At 40.3% G+C, this 25,282-nt stretch overlaps 1 protein-coding gene across 1 annotated transcript; it reads right to left on the reverse strand.

The window, feature by feature from the left end:
* Positions 1–5,728: 5,728 nt before the first annotated feature.
* Positions 5,729–11,447, reverse strand: LOC142150781 (uncharacterized). Its single transcript, XM_075205971.1, has 4 exons — positions 11,269–11,447; positions 10,845–10,928; positions 10,128–10,365; positions 5,729–6,074 (listed from the first exon to the last, which is right to left on the reverse strand). The coding sequence occupies exons 1-4, from the start codon at positions 11,429–11,431 to the stop codon at positions 5,729–5,731; spliced, it is 831 nt and encodes a 276-aa protein (XP_075062072.1). The 5' UTR covers positions 11,432–11,447.
* Between the last annotated feature and the right edge of the window lie 13,835 nt (positions 11,448–25,282).

The following is a 25,282-nucleotide window of genomic DNA, read 5'->3' on the forward strand; positions in this document are numbered from 1 at the left end:
TTTTTGTTTGTCCACCCACCTCTTGAGGATTGACCACAAGTTCTCAATGGGATTGAGATCTGGGAAGTTTCCTGGCCATGGACCCAAAATTTTGATGTTTTGATCCCCGAGCCACTTAGTTATCACTTTTGCCTTATGGCAAGGTGCTCCATCATGCTGGAAAAGGCATTGTTCGTCACCAAACTGTTCTTGGATGGTTGGGAGAAGTTGCTCTTGGAGGAAGTTTTGGTACCTTTCTTTATTCATGGCTGTATTCTTAGACAAAATTGTGAGTAAACCCACTCCTTTGGCTGAGAAGCAACCCCACACTTGAATGGTCTCAGGATGCTTTACTGTTGGCATGACACAGGACTGATGGTAGCGCTCATCTTTCCTTCTTCGGACAAGAATTTTTCCAAATGCCCCAAACAATCTGAAAGGGGATTCATCAATGAAAATGACTTTACCTTGTCCTCAGCAGTCCAATTCCTGTACCTTTTGCAGAATACCAGTCTGTCCCTAATGTTTTTCCTTGAGAGAAGTGGCTTCTTTGCTGGCCTACTTGACACCAGGCCATCCTCCAAAAGTCTTCACCTCACTGTGCGTGCAGATGCACTCACATCTGCCTGCTGCCATTCCTGAACAAGCTCTGCACTGGTGGTGCCCCAGTCCCGCAGCTGAATCAAATTTAGGAGACGGTCCTGGCACTTGCTGGACGTTCTTAGGTGCCCTAAAGCCTTATCACAACTATTGAACCTCTCTTCTTGAAGTTCTTGATGATCTGATAAATGGTTGATTTAGGTGCAATCTTACTGGCATCAGTATCCTTGCCTGTGAAGCCCTTTATGTGCAAAGCAATGATGACTGCACGTGTTTCCTTGCAGGTAACCTGTCAGGCCCTGCCCCGCTGTCTCTTCGGGACGGCTGCCCGCTTCTCTTCCTAGCGCGTCTGGTTGCCAGGCAACCAGACGTGTAAGTTCCGGCCGGCGCGGCTGTCTGCGCATGCGCGTCCCATTGCCAGGCAACGAGCCGCTACTCAAGACTCAAAGCAACACCTGAGAACAGCGCCGCCGCCCCCTACTGTCCCATTGGCTCCTCATCCTTTATAAGGAGCTTCCTGTGTGCACACCTGTGCCAGAGTATCAGGTCTAACCTGCCTCCAGCATTTCCTGTGTTTCCAGTTTCTAGCCTTGTTCCTGACTTCTCTTGTTTGCCTGTGATCCTTCTGACCTGGACCGTTTTGACCACCTCTTTTGGATCTCCCTATTGTACTGCGCTTTCAGACGTTACCGCCCGGCTTGTCTCACCATCCCTCTGGATATTCCTCGTGTACTTCTATTTGCCAGCACGTTACCGACTCGGCCAGTCTGACAATCTCCTCTCGTATCTCGCTATTTGACTCGTGGAAGGACCGTGACCTGCGTGTTCCTGCAGCAGAGTCCATACCTCCTTGCGGGGGTCCCTAGTAAATACCAGGGACACGTTAGATTCCGCACCTTCCTCTGAGTAGTGCCAGCAATAGCAGGTATGCAAGTATAGTCATGACATAACCATGGTTAACAGAGGAAGAACAATGATTTCAAGCACCACCCTCCTTTTAAAGCTTCCAGTCTGTTATTCTAACTCAATCAGCATGAAAGATTGATCTCCAGCCTTGTCCTCGTCAACACTCTCACCTGTGTTAACGAGAGAATCACTGACCTGATGTCAGCTAATCCTTTTGTGACAGGTCTGAAACGCAGTGGAAATGTTGTTTTTGGGATAAAGTTCATAGTCATGGCAAAGTGGGACTTTTTTTTAAAGTAATTGCAGTTCATCTGATCACTCTTCATGACATTCTGGAGTTTATGCAAATTACCATTATAAAAAGTGAGGCAGCAGACTTTGTGAATAATAATATTTGTGTCAGTCTCAAAACTTTTGGCCATGACTGTACATTCATTGATCAGTCACATTCATCAATTATACATTTTCTAACTCTTATATTTAATTTTGTATCTTGCTGTGTATTTTTTCATTTAGACTGCAGGAATGAATTAGAAACTTTCAAACATGGATGAAAATTATTTGATAAATTTTACAATGAAAACGGAGTCCAGTGTGTTTTCCATAGGGAATTGCTATTGCTTGCGAGAGGAAATGAACTGCATATATAGACACATGTAGTGGGTTAGAGTGGGAGAGAGAGAAGACTGTGAGGAGGGAGACAAGGGGTTACCTGGGATATAGATAAGGGCACATGGAGAGAGTGCACAGATAAAGGAAAGGAGAATGGACAGATATAAGGGAGATGTGAAGAAACACAGGGGAGGTATAAATGAAGGAAAGTATAAGTATGCAAATTAAACATGAAAGATAGGTTGGATGACAGGAGATATATTCGGGAAAGGTGAGACATGAGGAGTGGTGGACGGACAGAGGGAAGAGGTAATTAGACACAGGAGAGGTGGGGGACACCATGTTAAAAAGCATCTGAAATTAATTTCACACTATCAAAATACATAGAGCTTTTGGGGCCATGACCATTTAGTTAAATTTACCATACTGTTACTTCTAAACTCCCACCTTAACATATACAAATATAATATTCATATATATATATATCAATTGATTTAGAGAATAGTAACAATGGGTATGGAGTCCTCTACTGGTCAAAAGTAAAACTGAATTCAAGAGTTCATAATATGAAGTGGATGGTCACAGTGGTTCAATGACACTACTGCATGTAATAAGTGTGTTAGTGTATGTTTCTGTCTATGTAGCCATGATATTCCTGGACATGCATATCAATTTAGCCAGGAAGTAAGGATCAAAAATAAATACTGTTCTTATATTACACGAACAAGGAATGACAAAGGCAAACTTTAGCAACTCAATAATATCCCTACTTGGATCACATCATCAGATCTCCTGAGAGGTCCTTGTGGTGGACAGAGTTCCTTTACCTGTTGTACATGAAGGAAATTGTTACAGAGAGACAGAAGTCTAGGGAAGCTCACAATCTGAGATCAGAAAAAATGACTTGGAGGGCTATGATGATATTGCAAAGCTTCATTTAACACCAATGAGACTGCTTTTGCACTATGCATGTTCTTAGTTCATGGCCTGAGTTCTCAGAGGATTTTATATCTTTTATGTTGTATAGGGAGGCAAACGAATATGTGAGGATAAGCAAAGCAATGCCTATCTGACCATTTAGACACCTCCCCATTAATAGTTCAGTGCTAGTCTTACCTTAAATACAAATATTACAAGTTAAAAATTTGATATATACTTAATGCAATGCGTACTGAAATCTTCATTCATAAATTTATGATTCCACAGACATAAAAAAAAAACAAAAAACAAAACACAGTGCAAAGACATATAGACATTTTAGCAATTTTGTATAGGTAATAACATATAAAAGTCCACACAGAGAAAATCCTTGTTAAGTGGCTTACTAGAAATTTCCTTTTTTTATTAGCCTTGTTGAATGTGCAGGTGAGGGTTGTCTAATTCACACATTCACAAAACTTCTGGCACCATTATACAATCAGACTGGATTTCCACTACAGATGGGCTGATGAGCCCCTACACCGGTGAGCTACACTTTTGTTTCCAATTGGATATAAGGGATTTGTATTCCTAAACGAGGAGGAAACCTATTCCATAAAAAGAAGGCTCAAGTGATATTTTGTGTTATATAATATACCAGATCCCTTATGTGCTGGATTTTTAAACAAAACAAGTTCATCTGATTTCTGTACTGACTCTTTGCTGATAATAAGTGGAAATTTTACGGATAGCTATATTAAGGTCTCCCTCTGATTCTAGTCTATACTGCATCGAGATTTGTATTTTTTGTAATATATTTTTTCTATAGAATTTTATAAAGGTTCATTAATATTTGATTTTAGACTGACTCATCTGATGTATGAATTAGTTTTAATTGCTTTCCACTGAGAGTGGACCAGAAGTCATGCCAGAGCCAAGTGAGTGAAGTGTCACCCCAGCAGAGGGGTGAGCAGGGCTGAGAGAACGGTAGTGAGGAAGTGTCAGAGTCCCAAACATTCACCCCTCAGTAGAGGGAAGATGTCCTAGAGGCAGAGTCGACGCCACCATTAGGCGCAGCTGCCTAGGTCGCTGGGCTCTGGGGGGTCGGCACTGTGGCCAGGTACACACACTAACAATGTCTCTGAATGAGACATTGTTAGGTAGCAGGCGGTCAGGGCAGTGCAATCGTTGCCACAAGGCTGCACCGCCTTAACGCATCTGTCCGGGACACGACTCCTGGGCGTGTCGTAACGTCACAGCGCAGTCAGTGGAGAGGAGCCGAGAGGGTTAGCAAGCAAGGAAGAAAGAAGAAGTGGATTAGAAGAAAAGAGAAGAGAAGGTAACTACATTAATACAGAGAAAAGGGAGGGAGAGGGGACTGGAGAAAACAGGGTAAGATGAAGCCACAGAAAATGGGAGGGTGGCGAGGGGGCTACAGAAAACAAGGGGAGAGATTTCTGTAGAAAATGGGGGGGTAGAGGGAGCTGGAGAAAATGGAGGGAGAGGTGGCTGGAGAAAACAGGGAGAGAGGGGCTACAGAAATTGGGGGGAGGAGCTAGAGAAAACGGGGGAGGTGGCTGGAGAAAATAGGGGGGAGAGGAAGCTGAAGAAAATGGGCAAAGAGGGGGCTAGAGGAAATAGCGAGAGGGTGCTACAGAATATTGGCTGGAGAGGCTGGAGAAAATGGGGGGAGGAGAGGAGGGTTGCCTTCAGAAATCCCCACAAGTTACATACTATTAATTTTAATGAAGGTTTCAGCATTTATTTTTATAGTATTTGTCCACTATTTGGCTCTTCCCTGTTGCTATCTATTAGTATAATTATTTTTACATCTGCAGAATACATTTACACATAAACAAAGGTAATCTAAATGGCATACATATAGCATTAAGCTATTTATTTATAAAAAAAATCTTGTGGGCAACAGGGCATGTTTGAGAAAAGCTGTTGGGCAGAGAGGCCATTTGAGAGAAAAGCTGGTGGGGAGGGGGACATGTGTGAAAAAACTATGTGCCTAGTGCAGGTGCATATGAGAGAAAAGCTGGTGGGCAGAGGGGGGATGTGTGAGAAAAACTGGTTGGCAGTGGGGAACATGACAGTATGTAACAGTGAGTCAAGTGAGAAAGTTGATCATGATAACTGCTGTATGTGGTGTGGTTAAAAAAATGATAAATTTAAAAACAAACATGCCAGACTTCCAGTTCTGGCAGGCATGTGAGAAGAATCTGAGTAGAGCAACTCCTTTGCGGCCAGGGCAGCCCACCCTTTCATCAGCGGCTTTCTAGCACACACACATGGAAGGTATGTGCACTTTATTACAGAGGACTCCTTCCCCATGAATGGAGAAATTTCTCTCCTCACCGATGCTGGCAAAACAGCAAAGGACCAGTCCAGAGAAGAAGTACACTTATTCTAATATGGCTGCGCCATGAGCTTAGGTAGATGGCACTCGCCAGACTCTCCGATATACTTACCAGAGTCTAGGGTGCTCTTTGCTAACAGTCAGATGGCGCAGAGTGTTCCTCCGCTGCCCGGCGCCGCCAACAATTCACCAAGATGGAGGCCGTGAAACTGGATTTCCAGATATGTGCAGTAGCGTGCATGTCCGTTCTACTTGATCCGTCTGTTTTCCTCTCATTGGTTACTGCCCAACACCCCCCCCCCATCAGCCTTCCTCTATTTAAGACTGCCTAGGGTACAAGATGGGGCCAGTTTATGACGTCTTTGATCTTGTGTCTTCTGTCTCCACCAGTGTGTTCCTGGTTACTTCATTTTGTTCCAGTGTATTCCTGGTTAATTCCATCTGTTCCATTGTGCTCCTGTTTAAATCCATCTGTTCCAGTGGGTTCCTGGTTAATTCCATATGTTCCAATGTGTTCCTGTTTAATTCCATGTGCTTCAATGTGTTCCTGGTTAATTCCATCTGTTCCATTGTGTTCTTGGTTAATTCCATCTGCTCCAATGTGTTCCTGGTTAATTCCATCTGTTCAAATGTGCTCCTGGTTAATTCCATCTGTTCCAGAGTATTCCTGGTTAATTTCATCTGGTCCAGTGTGCTCCTGGTTAAATCCATCAGTTCCACTTTGTATTAGGTTGTTCCATCCACACCAGTGAGTTCCAGGTTATATCTTGCATATATCTTTGCACTCACACCTAGGACTAGATTTACTAAACTGTGGGTTTGAAAAAAGTGGAGATGTTTCCTATAGCAATCAATCAGATTATAGCTATCATTTATTTAGTGCATTTTACAAAATCACAGCTAGAATCTAATTGGTTGCTATAGGCAACATCTCCACTTTTTCAAACCATCAGTTTAGTAAATATACCCCCTAGTTGTCATCTATCCACTATCATGTCTGCGGAGGGATAGCAGCAAAGCCAAAATCTCCTTGCGGGGTTCCCTGGTGAATACCTACCTTTCGTTAGACTCCGCGCCTCCAATTCAGGTACAGTCAATTGATGTGACTGCTTGAATCCTAAAGTTTCTGTGTGGTTCGTGAAAGACATACATGTCCTACAATATTTCTCACACCAGATTCTACCCCCCACCCCCACCGATATCTCATATGGTGATATAATTAAAGGGGTTCTTCCACAACTAGGCAAATGAACATCAGTTTACAATGTGGACACAGGATTAGAGTTGAATATTGCAGCACTCCAGTCCATAAGCAATCATAAAAACATTTTTATTGATAATATATTAAAACATTTTCAATCAAGACTTGATTCTTGGCCAGGTCCTTAAAGAGGTGTAAATATTGAAAACAGATTAGTGAAAAAGATAAAAACAATAGTAAGATTAAAATTAGTTTCAGACCCTTTCGTGGAACCAGTCTAAGGATGTGTGTGAGATATCATTCAAAAAGCTGTAATCTTAGGGGCATATTCAATTGTTGGCGTAACAGCCTAAAGTAACGTGGCCCGCGCACTATTACCGTCATTACGGTAATAGTGCGCGTAAATACCGCGGCTCAGGGAGCTGCGAGCTGAAATCTGGCTTAGTATTACCGTAATAACGTTAATACTTTTTCCGCGGCGGGAGAAGTAAACAATTGAATATGCCCCTTACAGTCTTAAGGGAATACTCTTGTATGGTATTGTTATTAATTTATTTCAGATTTATTTAAACCACATGTTAATCAGAAAACTGGTGTCATTATATATGTTAGCCTTGTTAATGATATCACTCAATTTATTGTGATTGAGATATGAATGTATTCCTACAATTGTCCGAAAAATTTATTCAACATGTCAAGAATAACTTGGATTAACAATACATATTATATTACATGATAGCACACATCATCTCAAATATAGTGGGCACAATTCTACTGTAGCTGAATTAATACATTATGGACTGGTAGAGAAATCTTTCTGTCAGAAAATATCTCTCTTGATACTTGATTATCACTGAGGTTATCCCTTAAGGGAGAGTAGTCAATAATATATATCACATGGCTGAGATATTCATGTGCGTTATTAGTCCAATATCAGGAATGGTGTTTATCAAATATTCGTGGCAAAAGCAGAACAGAATAGGAGAAAAAAAGGGGATTTATATATCCAAACTGGATCCCTATATGATGGTTTCCCTGTGCGGTAATTCCCCTGATGTTGCACTTAGTTGGTGTTTCCTATATGATGGGGTATTAATAAGATAATGTGCTTATTCCTTATCTGTTCATGCAATACCTTTGCATGCTGAAAACTAGACAAAACACCAAACTTTTGCAGCGCTGCACACTAATGTACAAAACAAAATATGAAAGCAGCTCCTGGTCACTATATAATCAAATATATTGATTAATCAATAGTACATATAAAAACATAATATAATATAATCAATGCATAAATAAATGAACTCAACCAAGAGAATCATATAATAAAAATATACTAAAAAATGAATATATAAAAAAACAATTCCAAATAATAAAATCAATGAATAGATACAGAACAGATAAGATGATAGGATAACTCTGGGTATGAAACAATTCCAGTATTTACAATAATAAGATAGCAATCTTCTTCCTCTAATACCATTGATTTGATATTCATACGTGGGCCCCCAATATATAATTTATGCTTAGTGTACACTGACAGGTATGGAGTTTTAGGTAAGGTTAGTTATATTATATCAATTCTCCGAACTTACATATATTTCAATGGTGCTGCTCTGTAAATAAATGGATAAATATCAGTCTAATAAAACCATATATGTTGCGCACAAATAAAAATGTGCATAGATCCGGATTTATCAACACTATGTCACTCTCCTTTTAGATCTTGATATGACGTGCAGTAAATAGAATCACACTGTCCATATTATAACAAACTTACAACAGTGCTCACCTGTCCGGTTAATATATTACCCAAAATTGGCAGAGGTAATAAATGATTGGTCGCAAAAAGTCTGGATCAGGTATATAATGCCGTCCTGAAAAAACAATATGTTCCCCGGCACAGTAGAGGGATAATGGTACCCTAAAGTGTATGGTAAGTATTGGGTGAAGTAACAATTTTAATGAAGTATGCAAAGAGTAGAAAAATATATATATAAAAATCACAGAAGTTGCAAATATGAGTGATAACTCGATGATATATCAAAGACCAAGAATAAATAACAATATAACAAAAGTCCATGGGCTAGATTTACTATCAGGCGTGTTTGTAAACCCGCCGAATTTCGGCGGGTTTGGCGGCGGTTTAGCCATCACCGGATTTACTAAGGCTAAACCCGCCGTCCAAACGACCAGAAAAGATGTTTTCAAACCCGCCTCTGTATACATCGCCATGACGGTTTCAACAATGTTCAACATACAAACAGCCGGATTTACTATTAGGGGGTTTATAAAGCCGCCGGAAAACCGCCATTCAATAGACCAAAATGAAAGCGCTGCTTGTGAGCGGCGAGATTGCTCAAACAGTGTGCTGTTTCTGATATTTGGGCAATCAGAACAGAAGGAAAAGGGCCATTTCATGTACAAATTTTTTTTCTTTGGGATTGTATATGTTAAAAGGCCAGTGTCTTGTAATTGCAGTGTTGTTTTGGTTTCTTTTTCTCTTGTGTCTTCCCACCATGCAATTTATTTACTGATTTAGTAGAGGTGTGTTATAGCGTACCTTTGTACTTTGGTAAACTAGATTCAGGTTACTAGAATAATCGGGTTGTGTGGCTATGTATGCACCTGAAAAGGGGTCTGAAATTATCCTGGCTGGCTGTTTGATACATAATCTAGCAATACATCAACTTACCCCACCGATTATTGCAGTAGACAGTGAAGAAGAAGGGGTCCGTGTCACATCTGGTGATGTGCAGAGCACAGAGGGCGGAAGGGAGATTAGAGACCGTCTAATTGCAAACTACTTTACTTGTAAGTACATAGTATGAAAAACATTTTTTGCTCAAAAATGTGTTTTATGTGAGTGCAATTTTAGTATTTTATTGTAAATTTTTTGTACATTGGAACCTTTAAAAACAGGATAGTGTGTACTCCTCATGTGGTAAATATGAACATCCCTGGAATGTGACAGTCAGAGGTCAATGTTTACATGAAATTAGTGCATAGTTGTTAAAAAATCAGAATACTCTTGTTTAATGTGCAGAAAAGAAAGACTGACACAATAGAAATTTAACTGCATTTATTGCAGAACACAATAAATAAAAACGTATAATCGTTATAGAAACTTGACAAAACATTAATAAATAACAAACATTGTGCTAGCGATGTCTTTTTGCAGGCATATCGCTATGCTTGGTGCCACTCTCTCCCCTCCCTCGCCCACCCCTGGTGCGAGCACCTCTCCTTGGAGGAGTACTCTGTAGAGATGTGGTAGGCGTGCTAGCGGCACTGGTGGAGGCCGATGAAAAAGGGGCCGGCAAGCGGGCAATCAGTTCCTGCTGGAGTTGGCCTGCCAGCCGGATAACGTTGGCATTCCCCTCGCGAATGGAGGAATGCATGGCGTCCACAGACCCAGACATTTGGGCCAGCTGCACATTTGTCTGCTCCAAAGCGCTCGCCAGCCGGTTTATTGCAGCAGGGATTTGGCTCGTGGAGCGGTGTATTCGCCTCAACTGGGCCGCAATTTGTGACATGTGCCCAGTTTGCCTGTCCATGAATAATGTCTGTTGCTGCTGGAATGCGCCAATAGACAGCGCCATTTCTCTGGCTGGGTCCATAGGTGCAGGTGCAGGTTGCTGGTGTGATGGTTCAGCAGGGCCAGGTGAAACTTCCTGGAGGCCAGACACAGGGGCATCCACTGTTACCAGGGTGATGGTTGTTAGATCCTCTGGCTCAGGGGACATTTCCAGGGACTCCGCCTGAGGTGGCTGGTATGAAGAGGGCCCTGTGTATGAAAAATGACGGTAAGTATATAGTATATAATATGTTTGTATATTGCATTCTGAACACTGGATAGGAAAGAATAATCTTTAGCAACTACAGATTCTTTCACAATGTTTGCATTCCTGATTTCTAGTCCTATGCTACCTGCTTACGGATGCACTTATTATCCTTTTAATACCCATTATCATTAGGACTGTGTAGTACATGCTGGGTTATTTTGACTAAAGTGCATGCTATCAAAAGTGGAGATGTTGCCTATAGCAACCAATCAGATTTTAGCTGTCATTTTGTTGAATGCAATAAATAAAGTAAAGGTATATTCTGATGGGTTTCTATAGGCAACATATCAGTTGAGTAAAATGTAGCCCTAACTTCTCATTGCAAACAATAAAAAGAAAAAAAAAATACAACATTGACAGCAACATTTGCACAGAAAATCAAGTAACTCCATTATTTCTCTCCTAAACAGAAATCACGCACCTGCTTGCTCGTCTGTGCCCGAATCTCTCGCTGAAGGTGGAGGTGTAGGTCTGGCACTGGGACTGAACTGCGGTCCTGGCGATTCTGGATATATTAGAAAAAGCATACAATGTATTTCCAGAAAAAAAAAATAATCAAAATATACTGTTTATTGCACAAATGTGTTTACAATTTTTTTTTTTTTTCTATGAGAAAAAAAAACCTTTACAAACTATTAGAGGCAAATATACACTTTGAAAAAGAAAACAAAAAATAAAAAAAAAAACGTTTGCAAAGAGAAAAGCAGTTTTAAAAAGAGAAAAGCAGTTTTAAAAAGAGAAAAGCAGTTTTAAAAAGAGAAAAGCAGTTTTAAAAAGAGAAAAGCAGTTTTAAAAAGAGAAAAGCAGTTAAAATACTGTTAGGGTAAAAAAAACAAATAACTCACCAACTACTTGGCCAAAAGAGGGCGAGTCGGTGTCCTGGACATTTATGCCCTCTACAATTTCTGCCGGCATTATCTGGCGCAGCTCCTCCTCGTACGTGGTGTACTCCATACGAAGTGGGGGGCCACCACCCGTGCGCCTTGTCGACCTCCTTTCCTGGGCCATCTTCTCTTTAAGCCTCCTCTTAATATCAGAGAAGCGCTTGCGGCAGTGTGCCACTGTCCGCTTCAGTGGGCCCACCGCGTTCACGGCATCACAGACTCTCCCCCACAGTTGGTGACGCCGCCTTAGAGGAGTCCGGGCTGCCAGGTTCCCTAGGATGACCTCGTAGCAGGGAATGATGTTGTGCACCAACACACAATTCTCATCATGTGAGAAGCGCACATTCCTCCCTGTCTTGGTCTTCCTGCCCTGTCCTGTCTCCTCAACCTCTCCCTCTCCCTCCTCTGACCCCTCAACCTCCATCTCCCTCTCCTCAGCCTGTTCTCCCCTCCTATCTCTGGACATTTTTACCCAGAAGACAGAAAAACACAAAACACTGAAGGACTTACAAACACAAAGAACAAACTACACTACCTACAGACACACTCTCCACACAGTCACACACAAGTAACACAGACAAAGGACAAATACAAAAAATACAAGACAGAAAATAAATGAGAAAATAAATGTACAAAACAGGCAAAAACCACAGGACTACTCACACTTCAAACAGATATCGCTCCACCAATCCACCAAACTCCAACTCTCACCAACTCTCAGCAAACCACTATCCTCCAAACTCCTCTCAAAAAACTCCTCAAACCCCTATCAAAGAAAAAGTGTCAGGCCAGTGGTTTATATAGGGCTTGTGATGTCAAATCTCCTGATTTTTAAAATAGCCAATAGTAACAGGCCAGGAGACAGGTGTAATTTTCAAAAAAACCGCCTTTACACAAAAGCGCCGTCATTTAAAGCAAAAGCGCCATGTTCTATTCAAAGCCGCCGGCGGCTTTGAGCATTACATCCCGCCGTGACATCGCCGGCGGCTTCGAATTGAAGCTGACAAGCGCCCATTAGTAAATCCGGCTGTTTGCAATGCAAACACGCCGGAAAACCGCCGCGATGCATGGCGGTTTGAAGCCGCCATGCATCACGCCTGATAGTAAATCTAGCCCCATGTGTACATTTTGAGCATAAATAGTCACAAATGCGGAGAGGGATATACCATATATGGTTTTAAATCAAATGTGCATGTGTTCAACCCGAGCAATACTGTCCATATATAAATGTTATATCCACTGGAGATGGATTGCTGACAGGGCTAGTGGTGCCAGTATGCTGAAATATCCAGAATCCAATACTATGGAACGTGTAATTAAAGTCACGAGCACAGCTAAAATGAGAATGTGCTACACCAGTATAACGTCAGCTACATGTAGTTCTCGTAGCCGAGATGGAAAAGTTTTCGTTACCGAAGGACCATTGGTGAAAAATACACGGTCTGAGGTTGTGGGAATAAGAACTTATCCCTCTCTAAGGTCGATTCCCCGGCCGCTCCGGTCCTCATACGTCTCCTCACTCTTCAACCGCACGCCGTCTTCTCCTTCCAGATGTGGGGTATATCATCCACCTGTACAAAGGGTTTGTGGTGCGCATGCGCATGCGTCCGTAGCGGAAGTGTACCGCAATGTCTTCCGTCAGATCATAAATTGAAAAACCAAGTGTTAACAATGTTGGAATAATGTTCAGTTTGTAATCCTACGTGTTTCGCCCCAAATGGGCTTCCTCAGGGATATTTGGCAACAAATGATAGTCTAAGGCTGGTTAGTGTTGTCATTTAACAGTGTCCGATTTGCATATCCTTATCATGATTGGTCCTTTACTTTGATTGACAAAAGTAAGATACCCCCTAGGTGTTCACCATTGGTCTGGTTCAGAGTGATATAAAAAGCAGTCCTTCGATGCATGGGCTTGGTGCAAATAAAGTTACAAATGCAACATGTATAGAGAATGTTTGTTAATAACCAATGGGATCTATAATGCAGAGGAAGACTGTATGAATTGGTGGTGTAAAACCAAAGATGGTAGAAAAAGCAAGATAAATGCTGAACTAAAGGAAGATATAAGTAAATAATTTTCAGCAACAAATCATAGAAAGGTGTTTAGCTCAAAGTCTATATTTAGACGCCCTGGTGCAAGGGTTTTCAAGGTATAAATAAATTTGGCTTTTTCTCGTGATATGAGGCTCACATGATCTTCTCCCCGCCATGGTTTTTTGACCTTGTGTATACCTATAAATTTCAGTTTAGTGGAATTATGATTGTGGTACTTGGAAAAGTGTTCCAGGACAGTGTGCTTCAAATTGATCTCTAATATTTCTTTGAAGTTCCGCAATTCTAACTGATAAGTTCCTAATTGTCCTCTCCATTTATTGCTTTCCGCAGGTGCACTCCAACAAATACACTATCCCAGATGTATCACAGGTCTATCCTTAATTTCAAAATCTTCCCACTGACATGAGAGGTAAATGAAGTCATTGGTTTAGTGTTTCTGACCTTGCTAGTTTTACATGTCACATACCTATTACAGTAAAAATAGCCTTTTGCCTTTTCGTTTAACTAAGTACCTTCTTTATTGCTATTCTTGGGGAGTATTGTGCTTTTAACTAGTCTGGCTTTAAGGTTTTCAGACTTTTTATACAAATTTTGGCTTTGGAGGCAGGATTTTCTTTAATTCACTATCGCCCAGCAAAATGTTCCAGTATTAATTTATAATGTGTTCAACTTTTTGGAGTCCCTGATGTATTTGGTAATAAAGAGATTCGGTGCTTCTATCGTGTTGGAATTCTTCACCCTATTACCTTTCTTCCCCAAAAGTTTACTTCTATCTCTTTCTCTCAATTGCAGATAGGCTTTCTCATTGGTGTCCTTCTCATACTCCTTCTCTAGAAATCTTTCCTTTAGAGTGGTGGCCTGTCTGTCAAAACGCGACAGTTATGTGCAGTTCCGCCTAAGTCTGGTGTATTGCCCCTTAGGGATATTATTTAACCCAGGGTTTCCCAAACAGTGCAGGTTTTCCGGATCACATGTGACATAATTAGGACCACCTGTGGATCTGTTACAATGTGTCAGTCAGTAATGAATACACCTGTGCTCCAGCAAGGAGATATATGGAAAACCTGCACTGTTGGGGAGCCCTGAGGACTGGGTTTGGGAAACCCCTGATCCAGTAGCCACCATCACAACTGGTTAAATTTTAACCAGCTGTGATGGTGGCTACTGGATATGTGAATAAAGGAATTGCAGTCAACCTGTTTAAAAAAAAGTCTTAGTTGCAAGTTGACCATCTTTAATGAAAATTTCCAGATCTAGGAATTCCACACTCTGGATGCTAATATTGCTAGTGAATGCAATGTTTAAATTGTTAGTATTGATGTGTGTTATAAACTGGTTGAGTTGTTTTTGATCCCCCATTCAGATGCAAAACACGTCATCTATAAATCGACACCATTTTAGAATATAGCCAGAGTAGGGGTTGTTGTTCCAGATATTTTATTCCTCCCAGTGGGCTCACAAACAGATTCCCATAACTGGGCACAAATTTTGGGCCCATTGCGGTCCCACGAACCTGTCTGTAGTATCTATCTGGAGGGGTCAGATAAAAACTTCTTCAGAGTGAGTCTTCTTATAAATTTGTGTACATATATGAATGTCTCAAATTTGTTTAGTCCCTTATCTGGGGCAAATTTGCGGCCCTTCTGTAGAATTTGTTTTTGTGGGATTGATAGCTCAACATGGCTCAGGTTGAATATACCATTTTTCTTCATATCTATCTCTTTATTTTTGGTCTCGCCACTCCGTTTCTTTCCTCCCGATAATCCTCTAAATCTAGGGAGTCCCTTCTTCTTTCCAGGCATGATGATATCAGTGTTTTGTTTGGTTCATTTTGGAATGGAGGTGATGTTCTCCTGACAAGTTCTAAAAAATGTCTAAGTTTTATTCAGCATCTGAACCATTGGGCGATGGCAAATCTTTTGAGGTTGTCTCCCCTTGTTATAATTGGTTTAAGTTCATCAGGAAATCCTGTTTAAATCTCTCGAGATCAAAGCTTGCTGGCTCCCTTTATTATAGCCTTCCTTTACTGTGTCTGCATAGCTTTTTTTCTTTTGATGATAGTTGGACTTTTTATAGTCAAAGTTCTGTAGGTCAAGGGATTTATACCCCCTTTTGGTTCTATCTCTTTCTGCTGTGCCTTTTATGAGTGGTGACCTAAATTGTTTTCTAATAGGTTTGTAATGGTTCAGAGGTGTTCTATGCTTGTTGTTGTCTCTATTTTGATTAAGATTTGGGTTCTGTGTAGTTCTGGAGTACTGATGAGAATGATAGGATGCTCTTGCTTTTTTAGGGGGAACTCTTGTTTGTAAGATTGGTCGCTTTGTAGGATTCACTTGGGTCCCTCTGTTTTTGGAGACATAATCTCTGACGTTCCTAAGGAATTTCTTTTCTTTAGTTTTAATAATGTCTTCTTCTGTTTTTTGAAATTTAATCTTAGTGAGTTTCTCAAGATTTCTATAATCCTCTAGGTGTTTAATAGGGCTAAATTTTTTCTTGATGAAACAAATCTCTTTCTCAATTTTTTTCAGTGATTGTTCTCTATCAGCAACAATCAATCGCATAAGCGAAATAAGCATTTATCAAGTATTTGATTCCAGTTCTGCATGAACTCACTTTTATCCAGATTAATAGTTGGTTTCTTAGAAATACGTAAGCCTCTTGGAACAATATTATTTTCTATGTGAATTTAAGATTGAAAGTATTCTCATTCTTTCACTTTATAGTGATTATACTAACAAACATCAGCAGCATCAGCAATTTTTTTAGTGATGCAATCACTTTTATACTTACCTCCAGTTATTTTTTATTTGATGGAGTAAACTATTTACAGGTGATGAGGACGGCCATGGGGAACCCATTCGCCCCAAGCTACACTAACTTCTATATGGGTACGTTCGAAAATGAGCGCATTTGGGGGTAGCGTGTTCGGGGAGGACAAGGTCCTCTATGGCCAATTTTATAAATGATCTTTTTATTATTTGGAAGGGGAATGAACAGTTAGCGAGTGACTGTTTCGTATCTCAATGAGAATACTTTCAATTGTAAATTCACACATACGTATAGTAGGACTTCTACATATTTTTTGGATCTTACACTTTGTGCTAAAGACACTAAAATTGAGACTTGGACATACAAGAGAAAAGTGGATACGAACAACTTCCTTCATTATACTAGTGCACATCATAAGATATGGAAACAGAATATAACTGATGCGCTTAAAACAAAATTATTCTATCTCTAATAAATTTGAGTCAAGCAGAAGATATGATTTTGTCTTTTAAGGAGAAGAACTATTACATGAGACATATAGTAAAGTTAGATGTATGGAGAGAGCCTATAAAAGAATCTATTAGTTCTAAATGTGTGAAATCTTTTGAAATGGCCTATATATCTAAATTTAATATTGCATTGCATAAAATAAAAAGATTATTCAGCAGAATTACCCTATTTTAAAACAGGACCCTATTCTCAGAACAATAGTTCCTGAGAATCTGAGAATTATTTTTAGGAAGAATTCTAACCTCAAAAATATATTGGCTCCGAGTTTTCTCAAGAACAAAGTGGATCATTCGAAAAATGTAGTTCAAGAAAATAAATGGCTTTTATGGTTTAATAAATGGCTAATATATGGTTTTCGTAGACTGATATTTATCCATATATTTACTGATCAGCATCTTAGAAATATATCTAAGTTCAGAGGATCGTTATAATATAACTAACCTTACTTAAAACTCCATACCTGTCAGTGTACATTGAGCATAAAATATATATTGTGGGCCCACATATGAATATCAAATCAATGGTATTGGAGGAAGAAGATTGCTAGCTTATTATTGGAAATACTGGAATTGTTTCATACCTGTAGTTATCCTATCATCTTACAGCGTGTTCTGTGTCTATCCGTTGATTTTATTATTTGGAATTGTTTTTTTATATATTGATTTTTTTGTATATTTTTATTATATGATTTTCTAGGTTGAGTTCATTTATTTATGTATTGATTATATTATATTTTTATATGTATCATTGATTAAACAATATATTTGAATATATAGTGACCAGGAGCAGATTTCATATTTTGTTTTGTACATTAGTGTGCAGCGCTGCAAAGGTTTTCTGTATATATTTGTTTAAGAGGGTGGCAACCTCTTTTTTGCAGCTGCTACATTAGAGTCTCTATATCAGATTGCTTTCGAGAGAGCGTCATTGTCAAAGGTGAAGTGTGTGTTTTTGATGCTGAAAACTAGATTTATTTATTCAGATTTAATATCATTTGGTCATATGGCACAGATGTATTCATCTTTGGCAGAAAGATATACTGGAAATGGAATCTTCTGTAGTGTTTCTTAAGCATTATGAAGGTTATATGAAAGCTTTACGCTCTGCTATGTTGCAGGGAGTCCACTTCAAGACAATTGACAGATCATATATATTTCTAATTCAAAGGAGATTCATGGTTTCAGAAAAATCAGGGAGATGTCTTCAGTGTAATCATTATCACGTAAACTTTTTTCACAATATAAGGGAATGTAGAAAAATCAGAAATTTTTTGTATAAGGTCATGTTGTTTATAAATTCCATTTTCAGATTACATTGTACGAAAGAGCCTTTGGCCTTGTTATGCTCTTTGATAATTGGACTACTTCTGCCCCTCTGTTCTTAGCAGCGGTTAAATCTATGTTATTACAATTCTTGTATTTTGATTGATGGTCGACCCTACTTTATATTGAAAAAGGGGCCCTGTGGTTTTATAATAAATGGGATTCATATTAGGGGTGTGCACCGGCCACTTTTCGTGTTTTGGGTTTTAGGTTCTGATTAGCTTCAGGTTTTGGGTTCTGATTGGTTTTGCCAAAACACCCCACTCAAGGTTTTGGTTCTGATTTTTTTTTTAAAAAGCATAAAAAGTGCTAAAATCCATATTTTTGATTTTTTTTCACTCTTACACTATTATTAACCTCAATAACATTCATTTCCACTCATTTCTGAACACCTCACAACTCACAATATTGTTTTTAGGCCAAAAGGTTGCACCGAGGTAGCTGGATGTCTAAGCTAAGCGACACAAGTGGGCGGCACAAACACGTGGCCCATCTAGGAGTGGCACTGCAGTGGCAGACAGGATGGCAGTTTGAAAAACTAGGCCCCAAAGAGCACATAATGGCAAAAAGAGATGAGTTCATGTGAGATTTTCGTGATTTTTTTGTGAAAAACTTGAAATTCCAGCAAATTTTTGTACCAATACGTGACCGGTTCAAGCATCTCTATATGGACCCTATATGATTGGTTGATCATATCAACCATCATATACAAGATTTCATTAGGTGGCTTCAGGAGAGGAAATAATAACCATATTTATCCTGCAAGAGGATCCAGATTTATCCTGCAAGAGGCCTGTGGAAAACCACTCCCTTTGTCACACTATTATGTAATGTTTTACGCATCCTCGCTGTCTATGTCATGAACGGGACTGCGGAACTAACGTGGCACCTTATAAATAGAAGTTAATAATAATATATGTAGTACTAGCATATATCCTGGTTTTCCCAAAATTCACCCTCCAGGTTCACCCAAAGTAAAAGGACAAGTTGAAATAGGGTAGTTCCTAAAAGGAGGTGCGGGGTTGGTTTCATGTTCAGAGGAATCCTGAGGTCACATAGATGTTACAGTATTTCCATTTAAACTATCCAATAAACAGCCACACTGATGTATTATACAGTGTCTGTGCACTTGTGAATATGTACAGAGTTAGGATGCACCATCCATCTCTCAGTGCTTGTCCTCATTTGTAAAAACAAGCCCCACCGCTTCAATTGTCACTACTTCCCTGCTCTAGTCTCCTCCATCAAGTATTCCCTCTCCAAATCGGTTGTATAAATGGGAGGTTCTGTAACGGCACTGCCAGCAGCCATTATAATCACAGAGCATGTGTAGTATAGCCTAAACAGGGCTTCACTATGCCTGCGCCTGCAACAAGCATACTCAGAGGAGCAGAGTGAGGGTCACAGGAGGATGAACTGGACTTATTTGATGTCTTACTATGTACATTAGGGTGGATGTTCATTAATAAAATACACGTTTCATAATATTGTAGCTAGTAAATACAGATATGCCAATAACACAAAACGAGTGACTGTAATTTATGTGTAACAATATCATCACAGAATATATTCAGTGCTACCTGTACATTTGTCCTTTCCATCTAATTCACCATCTTTTTTAAGTTGCTGTTTTCTACTCTGGTTAATCAGATGGATAAGCCGCTGGTGCGGAGATTGGTCATATCTGGACTCTGACATGTCTTCTGATATGCTGTTACACAAACAGTTCTGGCATTCCTAAATAATAAATAGTACATTAATATTGTATCGCTGCTCTTATAATCTGCAAAACAGACAGGTAAAATTAATTTACAAGTTTCATGTTTTTAAATAAACTTTATATTTCAACATTGATAAGAACAATAGCATGTACAACCAAACAGTAACTGCGATGCACCATTACCTATAAATAAAATCATTATTATTATGCATAAGTGAAATGGCCACCTTCATTGCTTCTTTACTAGTCTCATAAACAATAAAGCCCATTTACTTACACTGAATGTAGGTGCACAAATTGCAGTGAACCCCAGCAGAAATTCAGCATTTATCTGTCCAGTGCAAGTTAGACAATAAAAATAAGGGTCTGTTTGGTTTATGTAGTTAGTACAAACTTGGCACTAAAATACATTATCTATAATATAAATGTCTAGTGGCGTGTGTTAGTCTGTCTGTGTGTGTGGAAAAAATAAAACCAAGCTGCAGCGCCACCTGCTGGGCGGAGTTATACACTGACCTACTAAATTCTTAGTGTGTGTGGGAAAAAAAAATCAGAAAGGGCTGAAATTTGATATACTAAGATGTTTTTAATTTGTTAATTGTTAAAAGTGTTTATAAAGATTTACAAAAAAATATATATATATTTCTTGAAGGAGAAGTGACAGTTGGGAGTGGTTGGTGGTTGCCGGGGGTGACAGTGGGGAGTGGTTGGTGGTTGCCGGGGGTGACAGAGTGAGAGAAGTGTGATACTCAGGACCGCTGAGAGAGATCCCTGTGTCTGGATAGACATCTGGATAGATGTGGCGATGAAAATGAAGGATGAGGTGATGGAGAAGAATGATGAGGTGGTGATATGTGGACAAAACCACGTTAAAAAAGGGCCCTTACGTCGGGAAGTAACGCTCTTCCCCTGAGGAGGCCTGGGCTAGGCCCAAATGCATGACAAGAACCTTTTTAACACCTTGGGGTAAATGTATGAATCTCCGGATTCTTCATCTCCGGCGTGTTCAGCCTCTTCAGCGCTTAAATTTAAAGCGGCGCTGCATTGTAAAGGGAAACCTTTACAATGCAGCGCCGCTTTAAATTTAAGCGCTGAAGAGGCTGAACACGCCGGAGATGAAGAATCCGGAGATTCAAACATTTACCCCCTTAAGTAGCTTGATTTGACTAGAATGCATGAGTATCATGCACGGTGTGAGGAAACGGGGTACTACTGGACTGAGAACTATGTAATCATCACCCGTTTCTCACGGTTTATTGTACTTTTTAATCCTTGGCCCAGTCTAAGTATATACACCAGAGCATTGGTGTATTATGTGTATTATTATTTCATGTTATTAGACACATTTTGCCCATACTATTACCTGTGATATTGTATGTAGTATAAATAGAAACAATATTGCCATACTGTGTGAAAATATCAGAACAACAGCAGTCATTTTGCTTGTGGTAGCTAATGTAATTACCATTTGTCTCAAATGTGTATTGTATGGGGTGCAGCTGAGATGAGGTTTGTTATCAGAACAATGTCTGAGTTAACTAGCTGGCAGTCCATGTTAATTAGCTAGGTCAACAGATAACCTGAGAGGTAATGAGGTTAGAACTTCTACTCATATGCAATGTGCCTCCACAGTAATATATTGGTTGAAATAGCATGGGGAAATGTATCAATATGTGTCAATATAAATGTAATTGTATCAAAAGGTATCACAGACTTATATTGTGTAACCCTGCTGATATCATGTGTCAAAAGTCTTATTGTTCCATGTAAGCGTGCAGTGTCATTCCTTGATGTACTATTGTAACCCCATGTGTAGTGTATCCAGCCAAAACAGCTAATTGAGTCAAGCCATTCTATTGTCTAATCAAGGTAACAGGGACAGTATGTCTAGCAGCTAAATTGTTGACTGGGAGGCCCCTTCTGTAAAGGGGAGGTTGGAGACATTTGACCCTATTTCCTGGGTACAGAGAAAATAATATAGGGCGAGGAGAATGCCAGGGGGAATGCGAGTTTGGAGGATCCTGGTGTAGAAGACATCAGTGAAAAGGACTCTGGGCCAGGCACTGTGGTGCCGCTGGAGGGAACCCTACCAGGACAGGGTTGGTGTGAGCTAGTAACCCAGGCTAGGAGACACCATAACTGTTTTGCTAAACGGTAGTGGTAATATTGCGGGAGGATAAGACCCTGAAAGGGACAGAGATTATGACTTTGGAGTGCTGACTGCAGGAGGCTGCTGGAGGATACGTGCTACCATTTACCCTGTAACTTGTGAACGTCTTGTGGTGTTGTGCTGTCGTAATAAAGTCTTATTTTGGATATATCTTGGTCTACCCGAGTGAGTTGAATCCCACAGAGGGTAACTTCCATCCCAGCTAAGGGTGGTATCCTCACACACGGGTTAACTTGTTAGTAAATAAGATGCTTTATATGTGTGTCCTTTTATAGGAAGAGAGATGACTGCATCTATCCAGGGTCCCTAAATATTTCTATGTTTAAATAGCTACTTGTCTGTAAGTGTTCAGCAAAACATATAAAGATATAAAGATAAGTTATCATTCAGAGACAACCTAAATACTGTACATATTTGCAGAAGAAGCTGCCAAAATGACATGTCTATAATCAACACCAATTAAACAGTGCCCATAGAGGCAAAATTATCATGACGGCCGAGCATGTATGCACCCCATTCCCTTAACATAGCTAATCATGAAGACCCACAGCACAACACACAGCACAGAAAGAAATTGTCACAGACTTTCTTGCACTAAAATGTTATGAGGAGGAAATCTACCAAAGCCTCATTGTGAGGTGTTGCTACCACAAATACCAGAACAAAAACTCACCAAACTGTCTTCCTGAAACTGCTAATAAAGCACAACCTCCCGCTTCCCTGATCAATGTCCGAGTGAAGATGGTGGCGGCAAGCGGGGAATTTATAGAATCCGAGTATCGCGAGATCCGACGGCGGGATTTGGACTCATAGCCTCGTTTTTAGTTTTTCTCAGCGGCGGAAATACCAGAACAGTGCTCGGATCGCCCTCGGATCCGCACTGTTCGGGTGGGCTCGGATTGCGATAATCCGAGTCCGCTCATCGTTAATTCATATATTGAACATTTCCATCCAAACACATATACTAAAAGTTTTTGAATCTATAGATTGGTATTTATACAGACAGTGGAGATGTTGCCTACAGCAACCAATCAGATTCTAGCTGTCATTTATTTAGTGCATTCTACAAAATGATAGCTAGAGTCTGATTGATAGTTATAGGCAATATCTCCACTTTTTCGGCCTTAGCTGCCGAATGGCTGCATCTTACATAGAATTCTTATCATCATCTAGACTGCTAGGATAAACCAAACCATATCGGAGTGAAAAATGAGGCGTTAAAACATGCTGCAACCAATCAGCTGTTTGCTTTTTAATTTTTAAATTGTCCTAAAAAAATGAGTGCTACACACTTTGTTGCAAAGGATTGCACAATATATGTGCTCCATAATGTTTAATAAGCTCTGTGTGTCTGTTAGGGAATTTAGACTGTAAGCCCCAATGGGGCAGGGACTGATGTGAGTTCTCTGTACAGCGCTGCGGAATTAGTGGCGCTATATAAATAACTGATGATGATCATCATCATCTATAGAAAGACCATTGTCGCTAATATTGCACCAACTTCTCATCACCTACTCTACTACCTCCTAATCCGCTCTAATAAGTACCGCATACTTGCCGACTTTTCCTCGTTGGCTTCAGGGAGATCCCGGGGAGGTGGGCGTGCGGGGGTGGGGCTTGACAAATCACATTATTTGGTCCCCGCACCTAAACGATTGTCACAATTTTGTACAATTACAGCAGGGGGCATGGCTAAGATGACGCGATATTTGTGTCATTAAGCCCCACCCCTGCCACTTATCTATCCCCGGGACGAGAACCGGGAGGTTGCCCTGCCCTCCCGGGACGTCTACCACAAATGCGGGAGTCTCCCCCGGACTTCCCGGGAGAGTAGGCAAGTATGCTTTAAAGAAAAGCAGCTAATGAATCTCTAGAGACTGAAGTGTCTTTTACATTTCTGTCTCCATTACGGAAGTTATGTTGTCTTACCTGTCAGTCTTTGATTAAATCTTGGTCTCCATGAAAATGGCCACCTCCATAGGCATCAATACATGGACATAGGACACAATTTCTGAACTTTGTCATCCTGCCACAGATGGCAAAGCCAACCAGGGGTGATACAGGGGGGGGGGGGGGGGGTGATTGGGGCGATCGTTTCCCCCCTAGCACACTGTTGCCTCCAGAGTTTTAACAAAAATCCTGAGCAAAGTGAAAAAAACTGAAAGGTACAAACCGGAAGTGACATCAATCTGAAAACCCTCTTACAACTAATAGTTGTGATACTTGATAACAGCGGCCAGGCAATACAAATGGCATACTTTTGTTTAATTTTATCACCACAATTAGCTTGTGTTGCTTGCACACCTGACAATAACTTTGGACAGGTGCAAACATTTTATATATGGATAATTGGATTTCCTTTTTTAAGGAAAATTTCCCAGACAAAAATATTGCCATTCATTTTGATTAAAGAAATCGTAAACATTTGTTATTTTATTAGTTGTTAAATAAACTTAAGAAATCCTATAGTAATACAAATTAACAATACAAAAAATAAAATTAAATGTACAATATGAAAATAATGTATATCTATGGCTCATTAACATGTATCCATAGTGCTTTTGCAATCCAGCACATAGATTTTAACTTGCATTTGACCTATTTGAAATAACAATTTGATGCATTAATAACGCATTGAGAGCACATTTTCAGTGCATTCGATGGGACCCATGTAACTTTGGTGTGACCTGCAGACTTTGGCAGATCTTGGCTACTTATTACTAGAGATGAGCGGGCTCGGATATCTGAAATCCGAGCCCACACGAACGTTGCCGATCCGAGCCATTTCCGAGACAGATCCGGGTATTCCCGCCAATTGCAAAACTGAAACCGAGGCTCTGAGTCATAATCCCGCTGTCGGATCTCGCGATACTCGTATTCTATAAATTCCCCGCTAGTCGCCGCCATCTTCACTCGGGCATTGATCAGGGTAGAGGGAGGTTGTGTTAGGTGGTCCTCTGTCCTGCTATATCTCGTGCTGTGCTGTGCTGTTCAGTTCTGTGCTGTGTTCTGCTCAGCCCAGTGGTGCTGTGTCCTGTGCTTTCTCCTTCTTAGTTCAGTGGTGCTGCTGGGTCCTGTGCTGTGTCCTGTTCAGTCCAGTGGTGCTGGAGAATATTGTTAAATTGGTTAAGTTCATTTAAGTTGGTTTCCTATGGGTCATTCTTAAGTGGACACAATTGAAGATTTTTAGCCATTCTGCAGCTAAGGCCGATCGTCCAGATCAATTCTGGCTCAATTGGGGTCTATTAGTGAGGTCAGAAGATGAACGTACACACAGGGTAGTAGCGCTCATCTCAGCCTTGCCCAATAGTTAGCCTCTCGATTCCTGTGGTTTCTATCTGTCATACTACGATATCGTAGCGTGTGTGGGAGATTTTAGTTGATCTTAAGCGCGAGACCAATGGCCGCCAATGAAGGTATTAGCGTATC

This window comes from Mixophyes fleayi, chromosome 4 (genome assembly GCF_038048845.1).
Source record: "Mixophyes fleayi isolate aMixFle1 chromosome 4, aMixFle1.hap1, whole genome shotgun sequence".
NCBI lineage: Eukaryota > Metazoa > Chordata > Amphibia > Anura > Limnodynastidae > Mixophyes > Mixophyes fleayi.

Coding starts and splice junctions, on each gene's coding strand:
- LOC142150781 (XM_075205971.1), bottom strand. CDS start 11,431: ATGGCCCAGGAAAGGAGGTCGACAAGGCGCACGGGTGGTGGCCCCCCA. Junction 10,366..10,844: donor GGGCACAGACGAGCAAGCAG/GTGCGTGATTTC, acceptor TTTCATACACAG/GGCCCTCTTCATACCAGCCA. Junction 6,075..10,127: donor CAGACATTATTCATGGACAG/GCAAACTGGGCA, acceptor GGATTTAACCAG/GAGCACACTGGACCAGATGA.